Source organism: Aedes albopictus, chromosome 2 (genome assembly GCF_035046485.1).
Source record: "Aedes albopictus strain Foshan chromosome 2, AalbF5, whole genome shotgun sequence".
NCBI classification, from domain to species: Eukaryota; Metazoa; Arthropoda; class Insecta; order Diptera; family Culicidae; genus Aedes; species Aedes albopictus.
Window position 1 is genome coordinate 317,275,266 of NC_085137.1, and position 22,585 is coordinate 317,297,850.

Below are 22,585 nucleotides of genomic sequence, written 5' to 3' on the forward strand. Positions count from 1 at the left end.
TGTCCAAACCGTCAGTTAATCGTCGCTGCTCCTGGCCAATAAGTCCGTTTCGTTCGCGTCGTACCGTCGCCGGAACCAGTCATCTCCAAAACAGTGACCGATTCCGTTAAGTTTGGCTCCATCGTGTCGGTGAGTCATTTTATTTTTAATTTGATTTATTTTTCATTTAATTTCAATTAAATTGCAATTAAATTTTAATTAAATTTTAATTAAATTTTAATTAAATTGTAATTAAATTTTAATGGGGCACGTTCGGTGTAGTACTAGATTTGTAGTAATGAGCTGAATTTTTGTATGGTGAGAAGGTCAATTCTCCGTTTCTGCAATAAAATGGTGCAAAAAGCGTGGGTATTATGATTCCTTGCCTGAATTGATGCTGTTTGAGCAAAACTTTGGATAACTATGTTGTTTATGTTGCAAGAAATAGAAAAAAACAACAACACTGTTACCCAAAGTTTTGCTCAAACAGCATATAATTAGGCAAGGAATCATAATACCCACACTTTTTGCGCCATGTCATTGCAGAAACTGAGAATTGACCTTCTCACCATACTAAAATTCAGCTCATTACTACAAATCTAGTACTTCACCAATCTGTCCTATTAAATTTTTAAAATTAAAATTAAAATTAAAATTAAAATTAAAATTAAAATTAAAATTAAAATTAAAATTAAAATTAAAATTAAAATTAAAATTAAAATTAAAATTAAAATTAAAATTAAAATTAAAATTAAAATTAAAATTAAAATTAAAATTAAAATTAAAATTAAAATTAAAATTAAAATTAAAATTAAAATTAAAATTAAAATTAAAATTAAAATTAAAATTAAAATTAAAATTAAAATTAAAATTAAAATTAAAATTAAAATTAAAATTAAAATTAAAATTAAAATTAAAATTAAAATTAAAATTAAAATTAAAATTAAAATTAAAATTAAAATTAAAATTAAAATTAAAATTAAAATTAAAATTAAAATTAAAATTAAAATTAAAATTAAAATTAAAATTAAAATTAAAATTAAAATTAAAATTAAAATTAAAATTAAAATTAAAATTAAAATTAAAATTAAAATTAAAATTAAAATTAAAATTAAAATTAAAATTAAAATTAAAATTAAAATTAAAATTGAAATTAAAATTAAAATTAAAATTAAAATTAAAATTAAAATTAAAATTAAAATTAAAATTAAAATTAAAATTAAAATTAAAATTAAAATTAAAATTAAAATTAAAATAAATTTAAATTGAAATAAAATAAAAAATTAAAATTAAAACAGGCTCCGATTTTTTTTTATTAAATATGTTTTGTCCAGCTTTCATTCGAGGCAGAAGTGCGGTTGTAGTAGTGAACGCCGATAAAAGTTCACTACTACAATCACACTTCTTGCTCGGATGACAGCTGGAATGAAAACTAGCAGCATAAAATCTATGCCTAACTTTCGTCTAACAGCCCATACTAAAACATGTCTAACGTTAGTCTAATGTTAGACTAACAAACATGTTTCGAATTTGCAACATGTCTAACAAAAGTGTGTCATATCTGTCTAATTTTAGACTAACATTAGGCAAAAGTGAGACAAAAAGTTAGCCTAACATGCTGGCCAGTTAGTCTCACATTAGGCTAATGTTAGGCTAACCCTCCGTACTGGGTCAGCAAACGCAACACTTTGCAGCTTGACATCCCAACTAACAATTGCAAGTCACAAACAAGCAAGCTTGCTGAATTGTTGCTTAATAATGGTAATGATAGCTGAACTAACATTATGCTCTACACATTACTGTTTAAATGATTTTTCAATTGAGAAAATAGTCAATGTTCGACTTTCCTCATCGGTATCAACAATGATAAATTAAAGCACTTTTCAAAAGTTTAACAAGAAATTTATTCGACAAGCATTGATTCCTTAACAAAAGAGTTTAACAAAACATTTGTCTGCATCTTATTAAACTGATGTATCGATAAGCATATGCTCCTGAACAATGTGCCTTTCACTTGTCAAATAAACGCCTTCAGCCTGTCATAGTTTGACTCGGAACTTTGTTCGGATTATGGGATAAATCATGGCTAAAACTGTTTTGACAACCAAGTTATTAAAAAAAAACCATTATTTTAAACGAATCACATAAAATAAAACAGAATAGAATTATATATGTAGTTTAACATTGAGTGCTAAGAGACGTAATGAACGTAAAAATGATGCATTTATTTCTGGAGCTCGATTTGAATAGGTCGTATGTGCTTTCGTCGATATAAAATTCGATCAGTTTATTTTAGCAATAGTAGCAATATGCCCAGGTAACCACTAAGCACTGATATAAGCGGTATAGAGGCACTTCAACAGCTTTTCAGTGCCAACAGGCTCTAAAGAAGGTTTTCAAATGCTTATAGGCCTTGTAAATCGTAAGCATTGAAATAAGCCGTATATGGGTATATAACGCTATCTTGTAGTGCTTGTTAGCCCTGTGCTTTCAAGCCTAGTTAGACAGCTGTCAGTGCTGTTGAACGGCTTGTCTTACATGACATTTGACATGACATCCATACCAATCAAAATAAATTTCAATCAAACCAAAACTAAAACCGATGAAAGTAAATCTAACGTAGAAGAAAGGTTCAGGCCTTCAGGAATTGAAAAAAGTTATTTGCAAGCGGCAGCATGTAGTACACCATGGATTATGATCCCGGTCATGAATCTGACATCGAGATAGATCCCCTTCAAATTTCCAGATGATTCCCAGCTCAACTTCTATCTCCCGCGAATCTGCACGTCATCGATTAGCGCTTCCTCAACTTCAAACTTTAACACCATCGGATTCATCTGAATTAGCAATATCTTTTCCTTTATAGTACCAACGAGCTCTCAGTTTGTTCTATGTAGCAGATTTCCCCTGATATTTCGCTTGCTGTCCTACCTTTCTACCGAAAACAATCCAAATTTATCATCACTCGATCGATCGAATCTGGCTTCGGATCCGATCGTCTTTGTATCTGATTTAAGATCCGTCTGCTACTCCTGGATGGAAAAATCAACAATGCATCGCCTCTTTGCTTCAAATACCATTATGAGCGTATGAAGTTCACGATGCATTTGTGGAGTATATGGTTAACACGTAGAAATTCAACGCAGGAACATTGAGGACATTGGCCGGAATCTGGATCAAGTAGCAAAAAGATGAACGTCGACGAGAAGTAGAGTAGAAGTAGAAGTAGAAAAGCAAGACAAAAATAGAAGAGTTTTTTTTATTTTTTTTATTTACATTTGACATTCCTCTCGCCAGAGACTCGGTACGGGAAGCCGCTTATCAGCCGAATAATACGCCAAAAGTGGCTTTTGAGCAGCCCTATTAGAGGATATAGTTCCAATTAGCTCTGTTGAACAGGTTCTATATTCGACTATAGAACCGACTTAATGCCATTTTTACGGCCTAATGGTTACTTGGGAAGTTTTCTCACCGTGCGATAAAAATACTGACAGCGGAATCAGAATGGGAAACACGTGTTTTGGGCTGAACAGCTGTTGAGTTTAAGGCGTTGTTCAGTTGATTACCACCTAGGGGCAAGACACTGTGCGAACAAGAGTAACTCTGAGAAATTCTGAGTAACTCTTTTTATCAATGATCGACGAAATATGTCGAAAAACACCCCTAAAACTGCAAGAAAAGCGGGATATCGGGCAATATTGTTTTGTTTTTGCGATAGTATCAGGCAATACTCAAGTAAAACGGGAGCAATCCGGAGAAATTCTGAGCAACTCTGTGAAGGAAAATGTACTCTCCAGCACAGTGTATTGCCCCAAGATTACCACGTGCTGTGCTAATTCACCACTGCTGAACACAAGTTCAGGAGTGATCATTATTGAGTCATGGGAAGATTATGTTTTGCTTTGGGTGCTGCATCTCACCATCTCTAGGATGGCGCAGATACCCAAGTAACCACTAAGCACTAGCGTAACCGGTCTAAAGGTCATACAGCAGCTTTTTCGTGTCAATAGGCTCAGTAGGAAATTTTCAAATGCTCTCAGGCATTATAAATAGTAAGCACTGAAATGAGCCGTATATTAGTATATGACGCTATGCTATAGTGCTTGTAAACCCAGTGTCTATCAGCCGAATAAGAAGCCTGGCAGTGCTGTTAAAAAGGCTTGGCGTGCATGACGTTTACATCAATCAAAGCTGATTTCAAGCAAAACAAAACTGAACCGAAGCAAAACAATAAAATCTCCTCGGAAATTTCGTTCCTAGGATCGATAGGGCGGTGGAAGCTTGTCGTCGGACAAGCATTAAATGGAAACAGAAAATGTATAGCTGCTTCCTCGATTATGATATAAATGCATCGGATGTCTCGTCGGATGTTTACCTGTGGAGTTTCAATCGTTTTTCCTACAGACGAACACCAAAACTAATCGATGGGCCCCATTTTTATTCCTCTTGTTACGGAACCTCTTCAACCTCCCAAACTTCCCTATAGCTGCATCTCCTGCACCCTCCATAAAACCATTTTATACATTTCCAATGCGGCCACATTGTGCCCGATTTCAGATCCGAACATCGGATCATCCGGAACATTCGGATCGAAACATCAATGCTGTCCCAACTTGTTGCCTTCTTTTCCTTAAATACGGTGCTGAGCAAACCGATCTCTTGGTGCATCGATGGAGCAGATGAGAAACGTGACGACATCCACTTAAGACTAACAACCCCGAGGACATCAGATCGAATCTGGATCAGGCCGTAAAAATCGAAGAAAAGTTGACTTTGATGGAAAACATTCGGAGAAAAAAATAAAGAAAGTAAATAACTTTTTTTTCTTTTTTCTTGACCCATTTTTGACAACTCTTTCACCAGAGACTCGGTACGCAGATTGAAGCTGGCCGTATATCAGCCGAATATTTCGCCAAAATTGGCTTTTAAGCAGATCTATTATAGGATGTAGTTCTAATGAGCTCTGTTAACATTGCTCTTCATGTGGATATAGAACCAACTTGGTGCCAATTTTTACGGCTTAGTGGTTACTTGGGTAGGAAGGCATGCGGCTGGCAATCGACAGGTCTCGAGTTCTAATCCGGATTTAGGTAATTTTATATGTAATTCTTATTTCATAATAGGTGTTCTCAACATGAGAGCAAATAATTACTCTCGTGAGAGTTCAACATTTTTGCATTTTATTTATTTTCTATCATTTTTGCCAAAGCTGAATAACAACTTTCCTGTGCATTTGTAAAACGCTTTGAACAACAAAAAAATAAGTTGGTGCACAACATGATGCTTTATAACTTCTCCAAATTTGTGTGAACAAATCCCGAACAAAGGTTGTACGTGAAAATAATTCAAATGTTATTCAACATTATGCTGAAGAAATTCGTCATAATGGTGCCTGTTAAATGAGTGATTGTTAGTTGGGATTGGTGCCAGATAACACTTTGGCATAAACGGGAGAAATTCTGAGGAACTGTGAGGAATTCTGATAACACCTCGAACACACGTTTGCTCTCGTTAGATCTGTCTTTAGTCCATTTCACCTATTTGCCCCTTTCGACCTTTTGTCTATTCGCTTTTTTGTCCATTCGACCTTTTGTCCATTCGATCTTTTGTCCCATTCGACCTTTTGTCCAATTCTAGGGGCGAGACACTGTGCAAATGCGAGTAAATCTGAGAAATTCTGAGTAACTCTTTTCACCAATGATCGAAGAAATTTGATGAAAACACCCCTAAAACTGCAAGAAAAGAAAGATATCGGGCAATATTGTTTTGATTTTGCGATAGATCAGGCACTAGGGGCAAGACACTGTGTAAACGAGAGCAACTCTGAGAGATTCTGAGTTACTCTTTTTATCGATGATCGACGAAATTTGTTGAAAGACATCCCTAAAACTGCAATTTTCATTCAGCACACGCAACACTTTGCAGTTTGACATTGGTGCCTGATCACACTTTGGCATAAATGGGAGAAATTCTGAGGAACTGTGAGGAATTCTGAACAACACCTCGAGCACAGATTTGCTCTCGTTAGATCTGTCCTGCCCCTAGATCAGGCAACACCCAAGAAATAACGGGAGCTATCCGGAGAAATTCTGAGCAACTCTGTGAAGGAAAATGTACCTTCCAGCACAGTGTCTTGCCCCAAGGTCCCATTCAACCTTTTGTCCATTCGATCTTTTGTCCATTCGACCTTTTGTCCTTCGACCTTATGTCATAGATTCTTATGGTCCAGTGCACGAATTTATGCTGGCCTGCTTACTCACACGCGAAATTTGACGTTTGAGCGGTGCCGACACCGCTCAAACGTCAAATTTCGTGTGAGAGTAAGCAGGCCAGTAGAAATTCGTGCAGTGGACCATAGGGCACTGCACTGTTTTGATTTTGTATGGGATTTTGACGTTTCTTGGCCTTGCTGCTTGGGGCAAGACACTGTGCTGGAGAGTACATTTTCCGTCACAGAGTTGCTCAGAATTCCTCCGGATTGCTCCCGTTTTTGCTTGGGTGTTGCCTGATTCATCGCAAAATCAAAACAATATTGCCCGATATCCCGCTTTTCTTGCAGTTTTAGGGGTGTTTTTCGACAAATTTCGTCGATCATTGGTGAAAAGAGTTACTCAGAATTGGGTTCTTTAGGGGTATCAGGATTATTTCATAATCGGATTATCCGCCCAAAAATTAGTCGAAATCCAAAATTTCATAATTTTTGGAGTCCGGGAGCTATTTTTAAAATCCATTTAAAGTTTGTATGGGGAAATTTTTTTGTTCGGGTCGAACTGTCACTTTATCGATTGAACTGTCATTCTAGCCACGAAAATTAAAACTGTTTTGTTAATTTAACCATCAAAACAAAGGTATTGGAATCCAATAAAATCACGTTATACTCAGAAAAATGAGCTCTTTCGATTGAGCTAAAGAAAAAAGCAATATTTTATTCACTAAACAACCCAATTTCACAGAGTTACTCTCGTTTGCACAGTGTCTTGCCCCTAGCCTTGCTGTTTACAAAATTTCTTTAAGAGTGAAAGAGAAGGAGAGGATTTCGTGCAGTGCCCTATATGGCACTACATTGTTTTGATTTTGTATGGGATTTTGACGTTTCTTGGCCTTGTTGTTTGCAAAATTTATGTAAGAGTGAAAGAGAAGGAGAAAATTTCATGCAGTGCCCTATAGCAAAGTATATTAATACCAAGGTAAGAGATTCCCGCTAATATTCACGGATTAGTGAGAAAAGGAAAAAAGCAAAAAATAGTTATGAAGTTTGCGCTGATTTGTATGGGCACATCACTATTTAGCAAACTTTCTTAAGAAATTAAGCACTCCCATCTTAGGCCTGGGACACACTGGTGGTGTTCGTACCATGGTACAAGTTGTCAAGAAAATTATTCCAAGGCTATCTTGAATAAAGACAATTATCAGTATGAAACTCATTTCAAGATAATTGTACCATGGTACGAATACCACCAGTCTGTCCAAGGTTTTAGAAGCTATTATTTAATAGCATCCCGCATAGAGAAATACAATTTGTAATACGCTCCAAACAGTATCTCTCCCCTTTCTTTTAATGTTACTGTACCACAATCAGGTACTATTCTGTTGAAAACTATGAAACTTGAAGCACTCAACTATTAGAAACGTTGTAAGTAACGCATACCAATTTGTAACAGTAAGTTATACAGTGCAGGAATTGTCAAATGTTATAGCGATGAAAACTTTTGAGACATGGTGTTAATATGGAATAGCCATTTCTCAAATGGTTTGTGATTATATTTGCGCAGCACACTTATACATGTACATATCACAATATGCCACTTAAATTCAACAGTCTGCCAAATTGTTGCACATATCGGTATTTGTGAAGACAAAACATTTCAGTTTGCAGTTTTCTAGAAAAAAAAAAACGAAACCTTTCGTGACAGAGAAAAACCCAACTAAAAAGTTGCTGCAGCAAACGAATTGGAGTGTTTGGAGCTGTGTGGATTAGAAGAGGTAAGTTTTACATGATTATTTTCTTTTTGGTGGTATGACTCATCGTATATTAATTGTATTGCAGAATTCATGAACTTTCTTCAACAACAAGAGATTCATTCCGCCTGACTCTGTGCGGCTGCGAGGGATTCCGCAAAAGGGAGGCTAGAAGGACACCTCTTGATGTATGCTGAAAATGGTATGGAATCCGTTCCCATCCGGAGGAAGGCCCCGGAATCGGCGTAGGTGCTCTCGGATCCAAAAGTGCATGCCTCGAAAGTCGGGTAATTCCAGGCGTGATGAAAGTAATGCTCCTTAGAGATTATATTGAATAAAAAAATATCCGATAAATGCATAACAGACTTATTATTTTAGTGGTTTCAATATATCAGAACCATATACCATAAGTTTAATATGCCATTAATAATCATAAATCAAAAATACCACATACATTGTTCGTTTTCCTTCCAGGTTTACTGTTTTACTATTCTCAAATCATTTGCCATGCAGTGAATTGTCTGAAAAAATGGATAATAAATTGACCATATCCTTTACTGTTCTGCGAAAAGTTTGTTCGAGAAAACGAGCGATTTTTTATGGTAACCTATCTTAACCGCCTATTCTACATACTGTGATTTGGCGGATTACCATTTGTGAAACAGGCAAATCTGTACGTGGTATGGTTAGCTTACTGTTATCTCGGACAGTTCGAAAAATGGTTAAATAACAATTGTTAATGGTCGTCTACAGTATGAGAAACGTTGAATTTACAGTTCGTGATTATGCGGGATCTGACTGGATTAAATGTGACCTCCATGCAATAAAACAGAAAATATCGCCATTTGAAAATCGGTAACATTATTTTTTTAATTGGTTCTAAACATATTTTTTCAGCATTTAGAAACATCCAAACTAACAACACTTCACAAACTTTACTGAAATAATGACATTTAAGTGATGATGATTAACCTGGGCTTGTTAGGGGAATATCTGTAAATAAAAGAAAATCGGGTTAAGTACGGTTCCTTTGAATTCCACTAAGAATTTGCATCCTTTGACAGATACGTATTTCGACCTCAACTGTAAGGTCGAGTCAAGTACAAGACACTGAAGACGACCTTACAGTTGAGGTCGAAATACGTATCTGTCAAAGGATGCAAATTCTTAGTGGAATTCAAAGGAACCGTACTTAACCCGATTTTCTTTTATTTTTGACATTTAAGTGTAAAAACACCAACTTTTCATAACTAACGCAGATGTGTTGGTGAGTCTCATTTTTGACATTTGCGGGAATCTCTTACCTTGGTACATATTTATATACTTTGGCCCTATAGGTGCTAATCTTTGATCGAGTTTTCGGTGTTTGAAATTATTGCACACCTCTAGTTTATGTTCATTTCATTTCAGTGTTCATTTTGCTTTTCACTGGCGCTCCTTCTCTTCCAGTGAAAAGTTTTTCAACCTGACAACATTCCAGAAACGCGCCTCATTTTCGTAGTCGCTCGCTAGTTTCGGCGTGGGTTTTTACTTATTTTGCTTCGTGGGGATTCATAAAATTCAAGTAAGTATTCTGTTATTAAGCTACTCAATACTTAATCCAAAATTCCGAAGTTTATTATCACAAAACTTAATCTCGATCGTTCCAGAGCTACCGGTAAAATGGCTGGTCCAAACCGAGGCATGCCTGCCACCCACTGCTACACCCAGGCCGATTTGCGTCCCACGCTGAAAGATCCCCGCTGCAATCCGAATTTCCCGCTGGCCGCCTACTGGCCCGTGTACCTGGGTAACTTTTGGTGCGACGTTTACACCCAGCGCACCGAACGCATTCAGGAGTACTTCGGCTCCAAGGGCCTGCTGGTGCGGATGGTTTTCAGCCGCAGTGGAGCGTGCGATCCCTTTCTGAAGGAGCAGAAACGGTGCCAGTGTTACGATTTTCTCGTATATTTCGTGAGCCAGCAGGACGCCCACGATGCGGTTTACTACTGCAACCGGGACATGTATTACGGACACCGGCTGAACGTGCTACCAGGTGAGTGGACAATTTAATGAAAAAAAAAACTTCCGATGACGTCCAAAGCAGTCTATAGGGGAACGGGGGGTACGATGGCTGTATATTGATTCATTTTCATCGACATTTTAACTATATGAATTAGCATTCACTTAGTAACGATGAAATTCAATAGCATAATTTGTTATTTATTTATTTATATAAGAACTATATCCTGTTAGGGGCCTGTCCATTAACTACGTAGAGGTGGAGGGGGGATCTGGCCAAAGTCTACGCCGTCTACGGTCCATACAAATTTCGAAAATTTCGTATGAGCGAAAGTCTACGAGGGGGGGGAGGGCAGGGGGGTTTGTGGTCAGAGATGGAAAAATTTGAGTCTACTTGGCTTATGGACAGCGCCTAGTTAAAACTTTTGCTCAGGTCAAAGAACCGATTTTTGACAAAAGTCTACGAGGGGGAGGGGGGGGTCTAAGATGACCAAATTTTGGTCTACGTAATAGAAATACACTAGAACTCCAATGGCGCTGTAGTCACTTTTCTCATTTATTTATTTTAATAACGTTAATTGCAATAATTTACTATTCTTTAGTGACCACCTTGTAGAGGACCTTTTGTTTTGGTAAACAAATTTAACTTGACAATTCTAGTACCGCTGCTGACGCTGTAAGGGCGTGGCAAACTAGATGTTAGTCACACGAACAGTCGCGACATTGGACTTCTGTGGCTAGTTATTCTACTGTCTACGTGGTTTATGAACAGCCCCAAAGAAGATATAAATATAAGCTAAATACTCCATTGCACGGTGACGTCTTCAAGAAATGCTCTATTTCTCTCCTACGGAAAATTAAAAAAACAACAGGACCAACACCGTCAAATTAGACAGGTACTGGTCCTGTTGTTTTTAACTTAAACTCTGAAAGAGCGAAAGAGATAGAATTTCGCCGTGAGGTGATCTATAAAACTTGTAGGGTAGGACGGGCAAGATGAGCAATTCTATTCTATAGGCAAGATGGTGAATTCTATTTAAACACTTATGCCGTTTTTCTTTTTGAACCTGGGTTGGAACTGGATTGGCGGAAAATGTGTAAACAAACAACTACAAACAAACTTTAGTACAAGTGAAACCGAAGTCGGGTTGGGGTTGAAACTGTGATCTGATCCAGTTCCAACCCAGGTTGGAACTGGATAATGAAGAAAAACGGCATTAAACAACTTCCCATAGAGAATGTTCATCCAATTTGAATATGAACCTACTTGATGTAAGATATTTACACTGAGACAACTCTCCCGATCACAGTTATATGTCAGTCATATATTACTGCACTATTGGAATATCATACGAACCTAATCTATGGTTGAAAATGGGAAGTGAGAGTTATATGCGTCGCATGTGGTATGACTCTCAGATCGCCGTGATATTGTTATATCATGTCATGCATTTTGCTTCTTTGATGTGGGCTGGGTGTGTCAAGACAATGTACAGGGGGTTGCCAAAATGTTTGAGATAGGCAACTTATTTTTATCTCACAAAAAAGTTCAATATGCTATGCAGGGAGAAGTAGTGAGGGACGCCAAACCAAGGTGTAAAAGAGAAGGAGCCAAGCGCGAGAAAGACGACGCGCTCGTCATCAAAACAGAACAGGGGCTGTCCATTAATTACGTAAGTGTTGGGAACCACTGATCAGCTCAGCATTCTCTCTCTATACTGCTCGCTCACCGAAGGCGATGAGTCTGCCTTTCGGTTGATGCACAAAGTAGTTAATTAGGATTAGAAGTATTGTAGTCGTCATCTCGTATACGTGTCGCGTCTTAGTCATGTAATTTTAATGTTCAATAAAGTTACGTTTTTAATGTTTTCCGTTTACACCTGGAGGATCATTACACTATCATGTGTCTCGGTCACCCCAAACTCCAGGTTATAACAGTGGCGACGAGAAATCCGTGACCGTGCGTGCAAATACGGAATCGCGACGCATTTTTCCGCGGAGGAGAAGATGGACGACAAAATGGAATATCAGATGCAGCGCCAACATCCAGCGTCAATAACTGGATACGATCTACACCAGCATCAAGTGGATCAGCGGCTGCATTCGCCAGTTCTGAAATCAACACACCGGTACATTGACAATCCATCATTCCCATCTTCAACATCATATCAACCCGTGGAACATCATCCTCATCAGCAGCACCAGTACTTCCATCAGCCCAATTACTCGCATCAACCGCCAGCTGGATTCAATGGGCCATTCATCATCAGTTCGTTATTGTGTTATGCGCAGCCAGTGGTACAACAAACACCACTGCCACCTTCGACCGTTCAGTTCCCACTCGGTCAGAAGCAGTCGGAGCAGTACATCCAGCAGATGCGAGAAGCCAGCGACAGGTACTTTGAGAGTATGCAAAAGCTGCTGCAGCTACAGTATGAAAGTAATATGGAAGCAATTAACCTGCAGTTCCATATATTTTCGCTGTACTTAAGTACCGTGCGCCAACCACAACACTCAATCAACCAACCGAACGTTCCCGTACATGCGAGCTTCCAACAGCAGCAGCAGCAGCAAAACGAAGCACAAAGAACCATTGTTCACTCGGTCGCCGTACCTACACCACCCGTCGGCATAAGTGAAATTAAAATCGAAAACAGTTAGCAGCACGGGCATTCGACAGGGGTCTCCAAATCACTCGGTGTCGTTTCATGCAAGCCGTTGATTAAAATCAATAATTTGCGACAGACTGACACTGGAAGGATCGGTGCTCATAAATTGAATCGGCAGAAGTATATGCAGCACCTGTTAGATCGAAATGGACACCGAATGGATTCGCCAAGAAGACGGTCAATTCTGCACAGCGATGTTTTCGAATGGATGGTCAACCAGAGTCGGATCGGTAGACGTTTGATGTTATTCCGTGCCATCGTTCCCGTTGCCCTGATCATCGACCACGCAATCATCACGATCATCCAACCATCATCGTTCTTCATACACCAGAAGACCGTCGCTATGGTTAACTCCGTCAACCAATTAAAAGGGGGAGATGTTGGGAACCACTGATCAGCTCGGCATTCTCTCTCTATACTGCTCGCTCACCGAAGGCGATGAGTCTGCCTTTCGGTTGATGCACAAAGTAGTTAATTAGGATTAGAAGTATTGTAGTCGTCATCTCGTATACGTGTCGCGTCTTAGTCATGTAATTTTAATGTTCATTAAAGTTACGTTTTTAATGTTTTCCGTTTACACCTGGAGGATCATTACACTATCATGTGTCTCGGTCACCCCAAACTCCAGGTTGTAACAGTAAGGGAATTTTTGCGATTTTTCGACACCCCCTCCCCCCCTTGTAAGATTTTTTGTATGACAACCCAAAATTTTTTTGTATGGCGCGTAAGATTTCTCAAAACCTCCCTCCCCCCATAAACCCTTACGTAATTAATGGACAGCCCCACAGTCGAAGTACTCGGACGTCTTTAACCTTCCGTAACTCGCGCGGTTGACTACCTGCGTCAGCACCACGCTAATGCTGAGTACAAAAAGCGAGATTTTTTCAACGTGTTGTACAGAATACAACAGCGCGATCGTTCGACGGTTAAGAAAGCCGCATTGAACAAATCACAGTGCAGGTCAGGTGATGCAGCTGAACCTGAACCGCTGTGACGCGGCTCAGCAACTGCTTTCTTAGGCGGTTTCTGAGTGGAGAACGGATATTGCACAGAGGTCCAATTTTAAGAAAAGCTGGCAGAAACTCAATGTTTGTACATGTCTTTTATGGGATACAGTATATTGAGCAATCATGCATAATACCAGGAGCACTAACTGGCATTTAAAAAAATGGAAATATTGATTTTGTATCTTGTTACAGTACTGTATAGCTGCTAATGATAAAGTTCTGAATTTTCGATAAAGAACACAAACAAGTTCAACCACTACAAAAGTCTATTGATGTAAGTAATACAATTGCTTTCAAAAGTTTATTTGTAAGTTCTTGTGTATATCAGACATCTGCAATGGGGCAAGAGATCAAAATAACAGTTTTGGCTTCAAAATTGACATTACATGTCAGTAGTACGAAAAATTCTTACAGTTCGACTTCAAAGTGTCTTGCAAATCGCTCCCCGCTACTCCCCGCGCGGAGATTCCGTTCAAATGCTCGTTCATATATGCGAAATCGATTAAAGAAAAATGCAACTGCCAAGAGCTGCCAAAACAATAGCGCCATAATGACATGTGTATACTAAAATGTGTATGTAAAACATCATTTTGTTCGAAGGAATCGACAAAAAATGAAAATGCTTTCAAAATTAAATTTAGCGCTAAATCATGTTCCAATCAGGGATTGGCGGCATGCACCGTGCGGTGCGAAAAAAGCGTGTGCTTCACACAATCGCAAGTGCTCGTCTCCCGTTTTGCCGAGAGACAAGAGACGTATGAGTGAGAGCTTTCGTAATTGTGCGAGAGACAATTGCAGCACTAGCTCTACGGCGCAGGGAGTAATGCACGGTGCTTGGACTGCGCTTGTCTCCAAACAGAAAAAATCAATTAATAAATTAATTTAAGAGTTTGTGTTTTCGTCAAAGTTGTTAAGCTTGTCAAGGGTTGACAAGTGATGGGTCGTTTGATTCGAAATTTTTCCAATCGTGCGTAGTATCAAGCCAAGTGCTAAGCACGGAGACAAGCACCGAGAGAGTGCATACGACAGAGCGTGAGAGCTCCAGCGCGCGGCAAAGTAAGCGAGCAACACACAACCGATTGCGCGTACTCGTCTCCTTCTAGTTTGTTGTGCTGTCTCGTAGCAGAGTGTGCGGCACGCAAAGAGTTTTGAGTCGCACCCTTTCCCTGGTTCCAATACACTCATATAGGCTAAAACTAGCAGACTACTATGATTTGGCAATTTTTGCCAGGTATTTTCAAATTTGGACCACTGTGTATCGTCATCATAGCGGACCCACTACGAGTACCCGCCGGCAACGGCAATTAAGCCGCGGATGGGTCCAGAAAAATGGCAGCGATATGAACGACGGGTAAATACCCCGTCCAGAAGTTGGTGTTTACTACCCATGAGAGGTAGTAGACACCTACTACGTTGTCGTCAAAGTGAACGGGGTCTTCTTCTGTTGCTGCTAACCGCCTCCGCGGTGGTCGATCGAGCAGTTCACTGGACTGTATGACGAACGTGCTAACAGGGTGAAGGCCGGTGGTAATAGCGGTTGGCGTTAACCCTCTAATACCCAACCCCGCCTTTAGACGGGGTATAGTTTGAGCATTTTTGTATTTTTTGTTTCGTGGAAAATCAAAATTTTTATATTTTTGGCTGATATTTAGGAATGTTTTGTATATCTCAAAATAGTTTTTGGTGTATTTTAAAGCGTATTTATATTTTTTTAAATCATTGAAAAATTGGTGTTTAGTCACCTTTTCGAAGTCATTGTTTATTTTGTATTGAATCGCTACAATTAACATATTTTAAATTTTTCTCAAATCATTCTACCCTAGTTAAATAGTTTAAGGTAATCGAATACACTCTAATATTATTTTCCTTAAAATTACACGGAAAATAAAATTTTCTATGAAAAAAAATTAACTAAAAATATTTCAACAACAATCATAAAATCTCAAAATGTTTTCATCTCAAAAAATCCGTACCCCAAATAGGCTTCCAGGAAAAATATAAAAGTATGGGTATCTTCAAAAATAAAAATTAGAAAAATCAAAAACTGAAATTCACGAAATCGAAAATTAAAAAGAATCATCTTCCAAAACATGTTTAAATCGATTTTAGATGACGAAAAACGATATTTAGATCAAAATCAAAAATTTGGGTATTAGAGGGTTAATGCTTGAGTCGCGTAATGGAGAAGCCGCTTCACGAACGAGCGGGATCAGATCCTGCTAGAGACGCTGGCCATATTAGATGTCGACTTGGCTAATGTCGGTACCAAGAGTACCTTTAGTTGAAACGGTGCGGAGTCGATTATTGACGTGACTTTTTGTAGTCTTGCCCTAACAAGGGGTATTTGGGGAGGTGCTCCACAATGAGCGAAACTTATAGGACAGATCGGTGAAGTACTAGATTTGTAGTAATGAGCTGAATTTTAGTATGGTGAGAAGGTCAATTCTCCGTTTCTGCAGTGAAATGGTGCAAAAAGCGTGGGTATTATGATTCCTTGCCTAATTTGATGCTGTTTGAGCAAAACTTTGGGACACAGTGTTGTTGTTTTCTCAATTTCTTGCAACATAAACAACACAGTAATCCAAAGTTTTGCTCAAACAGCATCAAATTAGGCAAGGAATCATAATACCCACGCTTTTTGTATCATTTCATTGCAGAAACAGAGAACTGATCTTCTCACCATACTAAAATTCAGCTCATTACTACAAATCTAGTACTACACCGAACGTGCCCCATTAGGTTTTGACGGCGACGAGCTGGTAGCGGTGCTCTCGCGTGCGTGTGATGCGACCATGCCTAGGCGAGTCCACCCTATAAGTGGGAGGCCACCGGCTTACTGGTGGACCGACGCGATTGCGGACCTGCGGCTCGCCTGCCTACGGGCTACGATCAGAGGAAGAGTGAAACGAACGGCGGGTGGTGTTCGCCGCTGTAAAAGCCTGAACTGAAGACAGATAAGATCAAGCTAAAAGGCCTGCTTTGAAGGTCTCTGCCAGAGTGTCAATGCGAACCCGTGGGGTGATGCCTACAGGATCGTGATGGCCAAGACGAAAGGTGTAATGGCTCCTACAGAGCAATCTCCAGAGATGTTGGAGGGGATCATCGAGGGGCTTTTTCCGCGTAATGATCCTAGTCCTTGGCCTCCTTTCGTAGAACAGCCAGGTACTGGGACTGGCGATGAGGAGAGGGTCACCCATGTGGGACTTGCAGGGATAGCAAAGTCCATTAGTGTAGGTAAGGCCCCAGGTCCGGACGGAGTTCCGAGAACATCCGGGTACCTGTACAAGATTCTCCAGTTATTTCCAGAATCTAGTACAAGTTTACGACACGAAGGTGGGTCGGAAGTGATCTCGCATCTAGGGATACCCGGGTACCTGTACCTGTACGGGTAACAGATTCTCGGAAGTTACTTCCAAAATCGAGTACTAGTTTACGACACAGAGGTGGGTCGGGAGTAGAGATGGGCAATCAGAACCGGAGCCGTTGAAAAGATCCGGATCAGTGAACTGAGCGAGTGAACCGTGGCTCTTTTCTAGAGAGAATCGGATCACACGTCCGCCTGCCTCTGTACGAAATACCCGGAAAAAGAACCGTTCGCTTCTTTTTGCATCGCATTGCCACACCACCGACACATGCTTTTTCCTCACGCAAAGCAAACACAGCTAAACAGCGGTGGTTCCATACGCTCACCACCACAGTCTTACCAAACGCATTCTGTCCCATGGTGAAGACTTCACGCATGCGGTCCACAAACAACGCACACGATGCTCAATCGGGAGAGCGCAGATCCGACTGTTCTGCTGGCCAACCAACCAGACTCCAACGCAACGATCCAAACCAAACTGCAGCTACTACTCTCACATGTTTACTTCTTTCGTCCAGTTCATCAGCAATATGTTGTTTGGCGATAAGAAAGGGGGTAATGCGGATGCGGGAATGCCATAACACATCAAGAGAGTGAGTGTCGTATAGTGGTTTCTGCTTTTAGTGGTGTTGCGTGTACGTACACGCTGCATTACACGAACACTACCTGAGCTACTGGTTGAAAATAGTAAACAAAGATCAGCTGTTCCCGGCAAAATCAAATGGGCATATTTTCAACCAGTAGATTTGCATTAGTGTTCGTGATACCGCGCTGCGAAACCACTATGCTGTGTCTGGGAGAATAAGCTGCAAGCAATCCTATTCGCTCGGTGCGGTTCGGTCATTCATGTCTGAGCCGCAGATCCGTTCAAAAGATCCGGTTCACTAGAGTGATGGATACGGCTCGGATCCGATCACTGAAGTGAGCCGTTTTGCCCACCTCTAGTCGGGAGTGCCGCAAGGTTCCATCCTGGGTCCGGTGTTATGGAATGTCATGTACGACGAGGTGTTGAGGTTAGAGTTCCCGGTGGGAGTGAGGTAGTGAAGCTGACTACTACCCACTTGTGGAGTCATGGATTAGGTCAAGGAAACTAGAGTTGGCTCGCCACAAAACTGATGTTTGATGGTTGTGAACAATCGGAAGTCGGAGCAGCAAGCGGTGATCAGGGTAGGCGACATTGCACTATCACGTTGATTACATCTGTCTGTAAAAGAGCCTACAGCTATAGTGACACTGGGCCGTTGAATCCGAAACCAGGCTCAGATTTTCTCCAGCACGTAACATTTTTGAGCTATACCTCAATTTATACATAGTGCAAAATATGCGATTTTGGGCTTTCTTGATTGCAAGCCAATAATCATGGATTTTTTTCAAGCAATCAGAGGGTAAATTGGTTAAATAACATCTTAATCAACGACGCATGCAAAATATTTCGTGTTACCATATCAAATTTGATAGATTCAAGTATTTTAATAAGTAAACTTGCATGCAACTTTTGGAAGATAACTTGTATGGGAAATATCGTACACTATGGGAAATCGAGCGGCGCTTGCTAACTAATCTGTCGTCAAAGCCCAGTTTAGCTAGCGGAAGCTGTACCTGGAAATTTGAAATATAGTGAAGAATTCGCTCATAAATTAAAATAATGCTAATAAAAACCAAAAATAAACATAAAAATCGAAATACGAACAATTGAAAAAAAAGTGTGCAAATCGGTCAACTAGTTTAAATGATGTCGTGATTACCGCAATAGCACTTTTTAAAAACATCATTTCAAGATAATCGCGCTTAAAGTTTCGCGCTTTGCCTTGTCCCGGAGGGTACAATGGCTGTAATTTTGGCTCTAGGCTCCAATATTTATGGAATTTGGAATGTGTATTGACTAGCTAGACAATACTTTATTAGTTCGACTTTTTTTTTATTCCCGCAAGATTTGTAATCCCTTAATTGGACAATGTTGTTACTATAAACTAAATTCTTGTGTAGTGCGCTCGTGAAGATGCACTGTTCCATCTTACCCCGGGTTACCCTATATTCAGTTTGATAGTAAGCAGATTTTAAAAGCAAAGTGGATGCATAGCTTGTTTGAAGTCAGATTTTTCGACTGTTTAGTATAAGTCGCGGTATATTACCAACATTAAGGTTTATAACATATCTACTCGAGAAAATCACCTGAACATTGCTCTACCCTCCACAGGGCGAATTCCCGAGTACTTCAACGTGTCGGTAAGCGTCAAACACTCGCTTATGCAACCCGATAAATTGTCGGAAATGGCCGAGCAAGCTTTCGAACGCTACATCTACAACATCTGCAAGGCTCGAATGCAATGCATATTCAGGCACTCCGATACTAAACTGCTGGCCGAATATTTCTCGCCGGATGACCGCACCATGGCGCTGAAGTACTGTATGATCGCTGCGCCTGAGCTGATCGCCATGAACCAGCAAAAGCAACGCTTCTTGGAACGCAATATTGAAAATGAGATCCTGGCCTCCATCCAAGCAAGTCCCAAGCTCATGGACATGCTTCCGCCGGGTAACATCTTGCAGGCCCTGATGAACGGGTTCCTTCCGCAGAGCACCATGAGCTGGAAGACTCTAAGCAAGGTGCCCTATATCAGGAAGATTCGCGTCTTCGGTCCCGGAAAGCGTAGAAAGGCAATGCGACAGCAAATTTACCAACAGGCCAAACAGCTATTCGGTGTTGATTGTGACAAAGAGTTTCCCATGTCGGAAGAGGTTCGAGAGAGCAAGAAGCAAAGAAACCTTGAAATGAAAAAGCTGAAGAAGCAGTCCAATGTTGGTTAAATCTTTTTTTTTTCCTACCCGTTATGACGAACCGTTTATCTGAATTGTTCGAAATATGTTTAATTTTCTAACAAAATAATATTGTTAGCATTCTGAAGATTTTTAAATGGATTATAACTTCTCGTATTGAATTTGAGTTAATAAAATAACTGTTTTCATCTTCAAATTTGTTTCACTATGCTACTTTTATTATGCAGTTAAGCCGAAAATACCAATATGACTTTTTAGCGGTTTTCAGAATGGTTTCATAAATTTTTCTAATTACTCGTTTCGTTTACCAAAACTTTTCCGCTCATCGTAGCACTCGGTAGTCTCCCAACCGGTCGCATTGCTTGTGCTTCACCCGGCAGAGCATAAGTGTCTCACTGGTGCGCGCTAGTCTCTCAATGGGTGCGGGCGCCGATTAATTGGATTTAAGTGGTCGAATTTGTTATCCTCTCTCATAAAACATAATTATCATTCTATTGGCGTGCACCACTATTGAAAAATGCGGTTTAAAAAGTGTTTTAGCATAATGACTCATAAATGAAACGAAAATCCAAGTGTATCATTTCATGTTTCATACACACTTGTTTCTGTAGCAGCAGCGAACGAGTGAGTTGCTGGGTGAAAGATGAAGCATCACAGCAGTCCGTTCGTATGGGAAACGATTTGCTACAGCCGTCGTACGTCATGTTTTCCTTTCGAAATTGCACGACCCTGGTTACAAGTTTGTAATACAGTGTCCGTCGGGAATATACATTCAGTGAAGCTAAGTTCAATAAATTCAGTCGTTATAATAGAAGAATAAGTGTATCAGTTTAACCGTCAAATAAATGTTGTAATCGTTCAGAACATTATGTACCCATTGCCTAATCAGTGCTCATTATCACCGCGATTGTAATCGTTCAGAGTTTGACAAATTCCGACTCCCACCACAGACGCTCTTATGTGCGAAAACAAGTACTTCATTGAGCACTTGATTAGCTTGAAGAACACAAACACGGGAGACTAAGACAACCACGTCAATGATCCAATTTCGTTTTATCAGCACATTTTGCGGCCATTATAACAAAAGATATGCTGACAACAATGCCTGTCACTGGGCTGAAGACAACAGAGAAATCAACTACGTCGGACCAAAGTAACGGAGGAAATAACTACGTCAGTGTAGCAGAGGAAGGTGGCCAAAGCCGGAAGGAGGGGGATTTAGACTAGTGGTCTAGGCTTTTGCCTCTCAGTAGGTCATGAGTTGAATTCCCACACCCTTCAGGGGTGAGTGAAAAACAGTCTACGGACTATGAAAGTCAGCATTTGTTATACACGGTGGGTGTTACTTAACGCACACCTCGATTTTTCGGCTGCCTTGCATCCCATTGTGCTCATTTTTTGTGTGTAGTTGCGGCATAAATTGGTTAAAAAAACTGGCGGTGGGCGTAAAGTGGGCGGACTCCCTAACCGACGAAAGCGAAAAGCCGCAAAAACCGGCGACATCCGTCTCTACGATGTCTCACGTCGCCTTATTGGGACCATGATGAATGTTACGATGCCCGTGAAAGACACGTCTCCGTCTGGACAGTTACTGACCGACCTGGCTGACTAGTTGAAACGCTGATTCGAGCACTTTGGAAACCTTTTTCAAGTGATGGTCATGCCATCAACAACTCAACATGATCCGCCATTGCATTACCCGTGTCAACACCAAAGCTCCATCAGTACAGGAGATAGAAACAGCCATCCGTAGCATGAAATCGAACAGGGCTCCAGGGGTCGATCGCATATCAGCTGAGATGCTCAAAGCTGACTCCGTAGTATCCGCACAACTACTGCATCAATTATTCCGCAACATATGGGAAACCGTGACATTTCCGGCTGACTGAATGCAAGGCGTCTTAGTAAAGGTACCCAAGGGTGATCTGACCTAGGACCTGACTGTATGCGATATTTGGTTACTGTGTATCGTTCTCAAAGTCCTCTGCAAAGTGATCCTTAACCGGATACAGGAGAAGATTTACGCAACTCTCCGACGGCAGCAAAAAAAAAAAACCGGGACTGCACCGTAATCACAAATGACGTCATGAAAGTGTCCAGTTTCGCCAGCTGGGAGGTCATCGCCGTAGCGCTAGACAGCTTGCGGGTTCCAGGCTACCTGTGTCGGATCTTGAAAAGCTACTTCTAGAACAGATTCTTAGTGTACGACCAAAGCTGTGAAACGCTATGTACAACGGAGTTCCTACGCTTCAGCTATCCGCAGGCGTTGGGCTCGTGGGTTTTGTGGACGATATCGTCCTATCAGTAACAGGCGATACACTGGAAGATGTAGAAATGTTGGGGGCAGAATCGACCGGTATCATCGAAAACTGGATGAATGGATTCAAATTGAAGATAGCCCACTACAAAACGGAGGTACTATTGGTGAGTAACTGCAAGGCAGTGCATCGAGTGGAAATCTCCGTCGGAGAATACGCAGTGTCATCGAAGCAAGAACTAAAACATCTGGATGTGATGATCGACGATCGGCTAAACTTTAAGGACAAACGTCTTGAAAACCCGCTTCAACAGTGCATCAAAATTTCAGACGCAAAAATCTCAAAAAGCAAGCTTCAAACAACAGTGCATTTTATTATTCTGTTCCTGCTCATATGTAATAAGCTTAAAGTGAGATGTTCAGGTGCGCTGGTTTTGTTTACAAAGAGTTTTGTGCCCTCAAAATCGTGAGTAGGTGCCAAAGTCGGCTATTGTGGCGGCCATTTTGGGATTGTAACAAATCTGTCCTTAACAGCCATGTCGACTACGCCTTTGAAAAGGCTGGGAAGGCG

The 22,585-nt window shown here is 40.3% G+C and overlaps 2 protein-coding genes and 1 long non-coding RNA gene across 5 annotated transcripts in view; 2 read left to right on the plus strand and 1 right to left on the minus strand.

Annotated features, from left to right (window-relative positions):
* The window catches only part of LOC109412510 (uncharacterized), a 61,094-nt gene that overhangs the window by 3,492 nt on the left and 35,017 nt on the right, over positions 1 to 22,585 (minus strand). The window lies entirely within an intron of this gene.
* LOC134288223 (uncharacterized) lies at positions 7,483 to 8,191 on the plus strand. The gene is made up of 2 exons (XR_009997824.1): positions 7,483 to 7,962; positions 8,027 to 8,191. It is a non-coding gene; the product is annotated as an uncharacterized LOC134288223 (long non-coding RNA).
* LOC109420815 (uncharacterized) overlaps positions 9,304 to 22,585 on the plus strand; it is a 35,802-nt gene continuing 22,520 nt past the window's right edge. The window contains exons 1-3 of one of the 3 annotated variants that reach the window (XM_019695266.3): positions 9,333 to 9,502; positions 9,588 to 9,973; positions 19,177 to 19,953. In XM_019695266.3, coding sequence (XP_019550811.2) covers positions 9,601 to 9,973; positions 19,177 to 19,787 — 984 coding nt within the window. In that variant the 5' untranslated portion in view covers positions 9,333 to 9,502; positions 9,588 to 9,600 and the 3' untranslated portion in view covers positions 19,788 to 19,953. Of the gene's footprint in view, positions 9,503 to 9,587; positions 9,974 to 19,176; positions 19,954 to 22,585 lie in introns of those variants that run through there. The other 2 variants (XM_029857959.2, XM_019695264.3) reach the window with 2 other exon arrangements.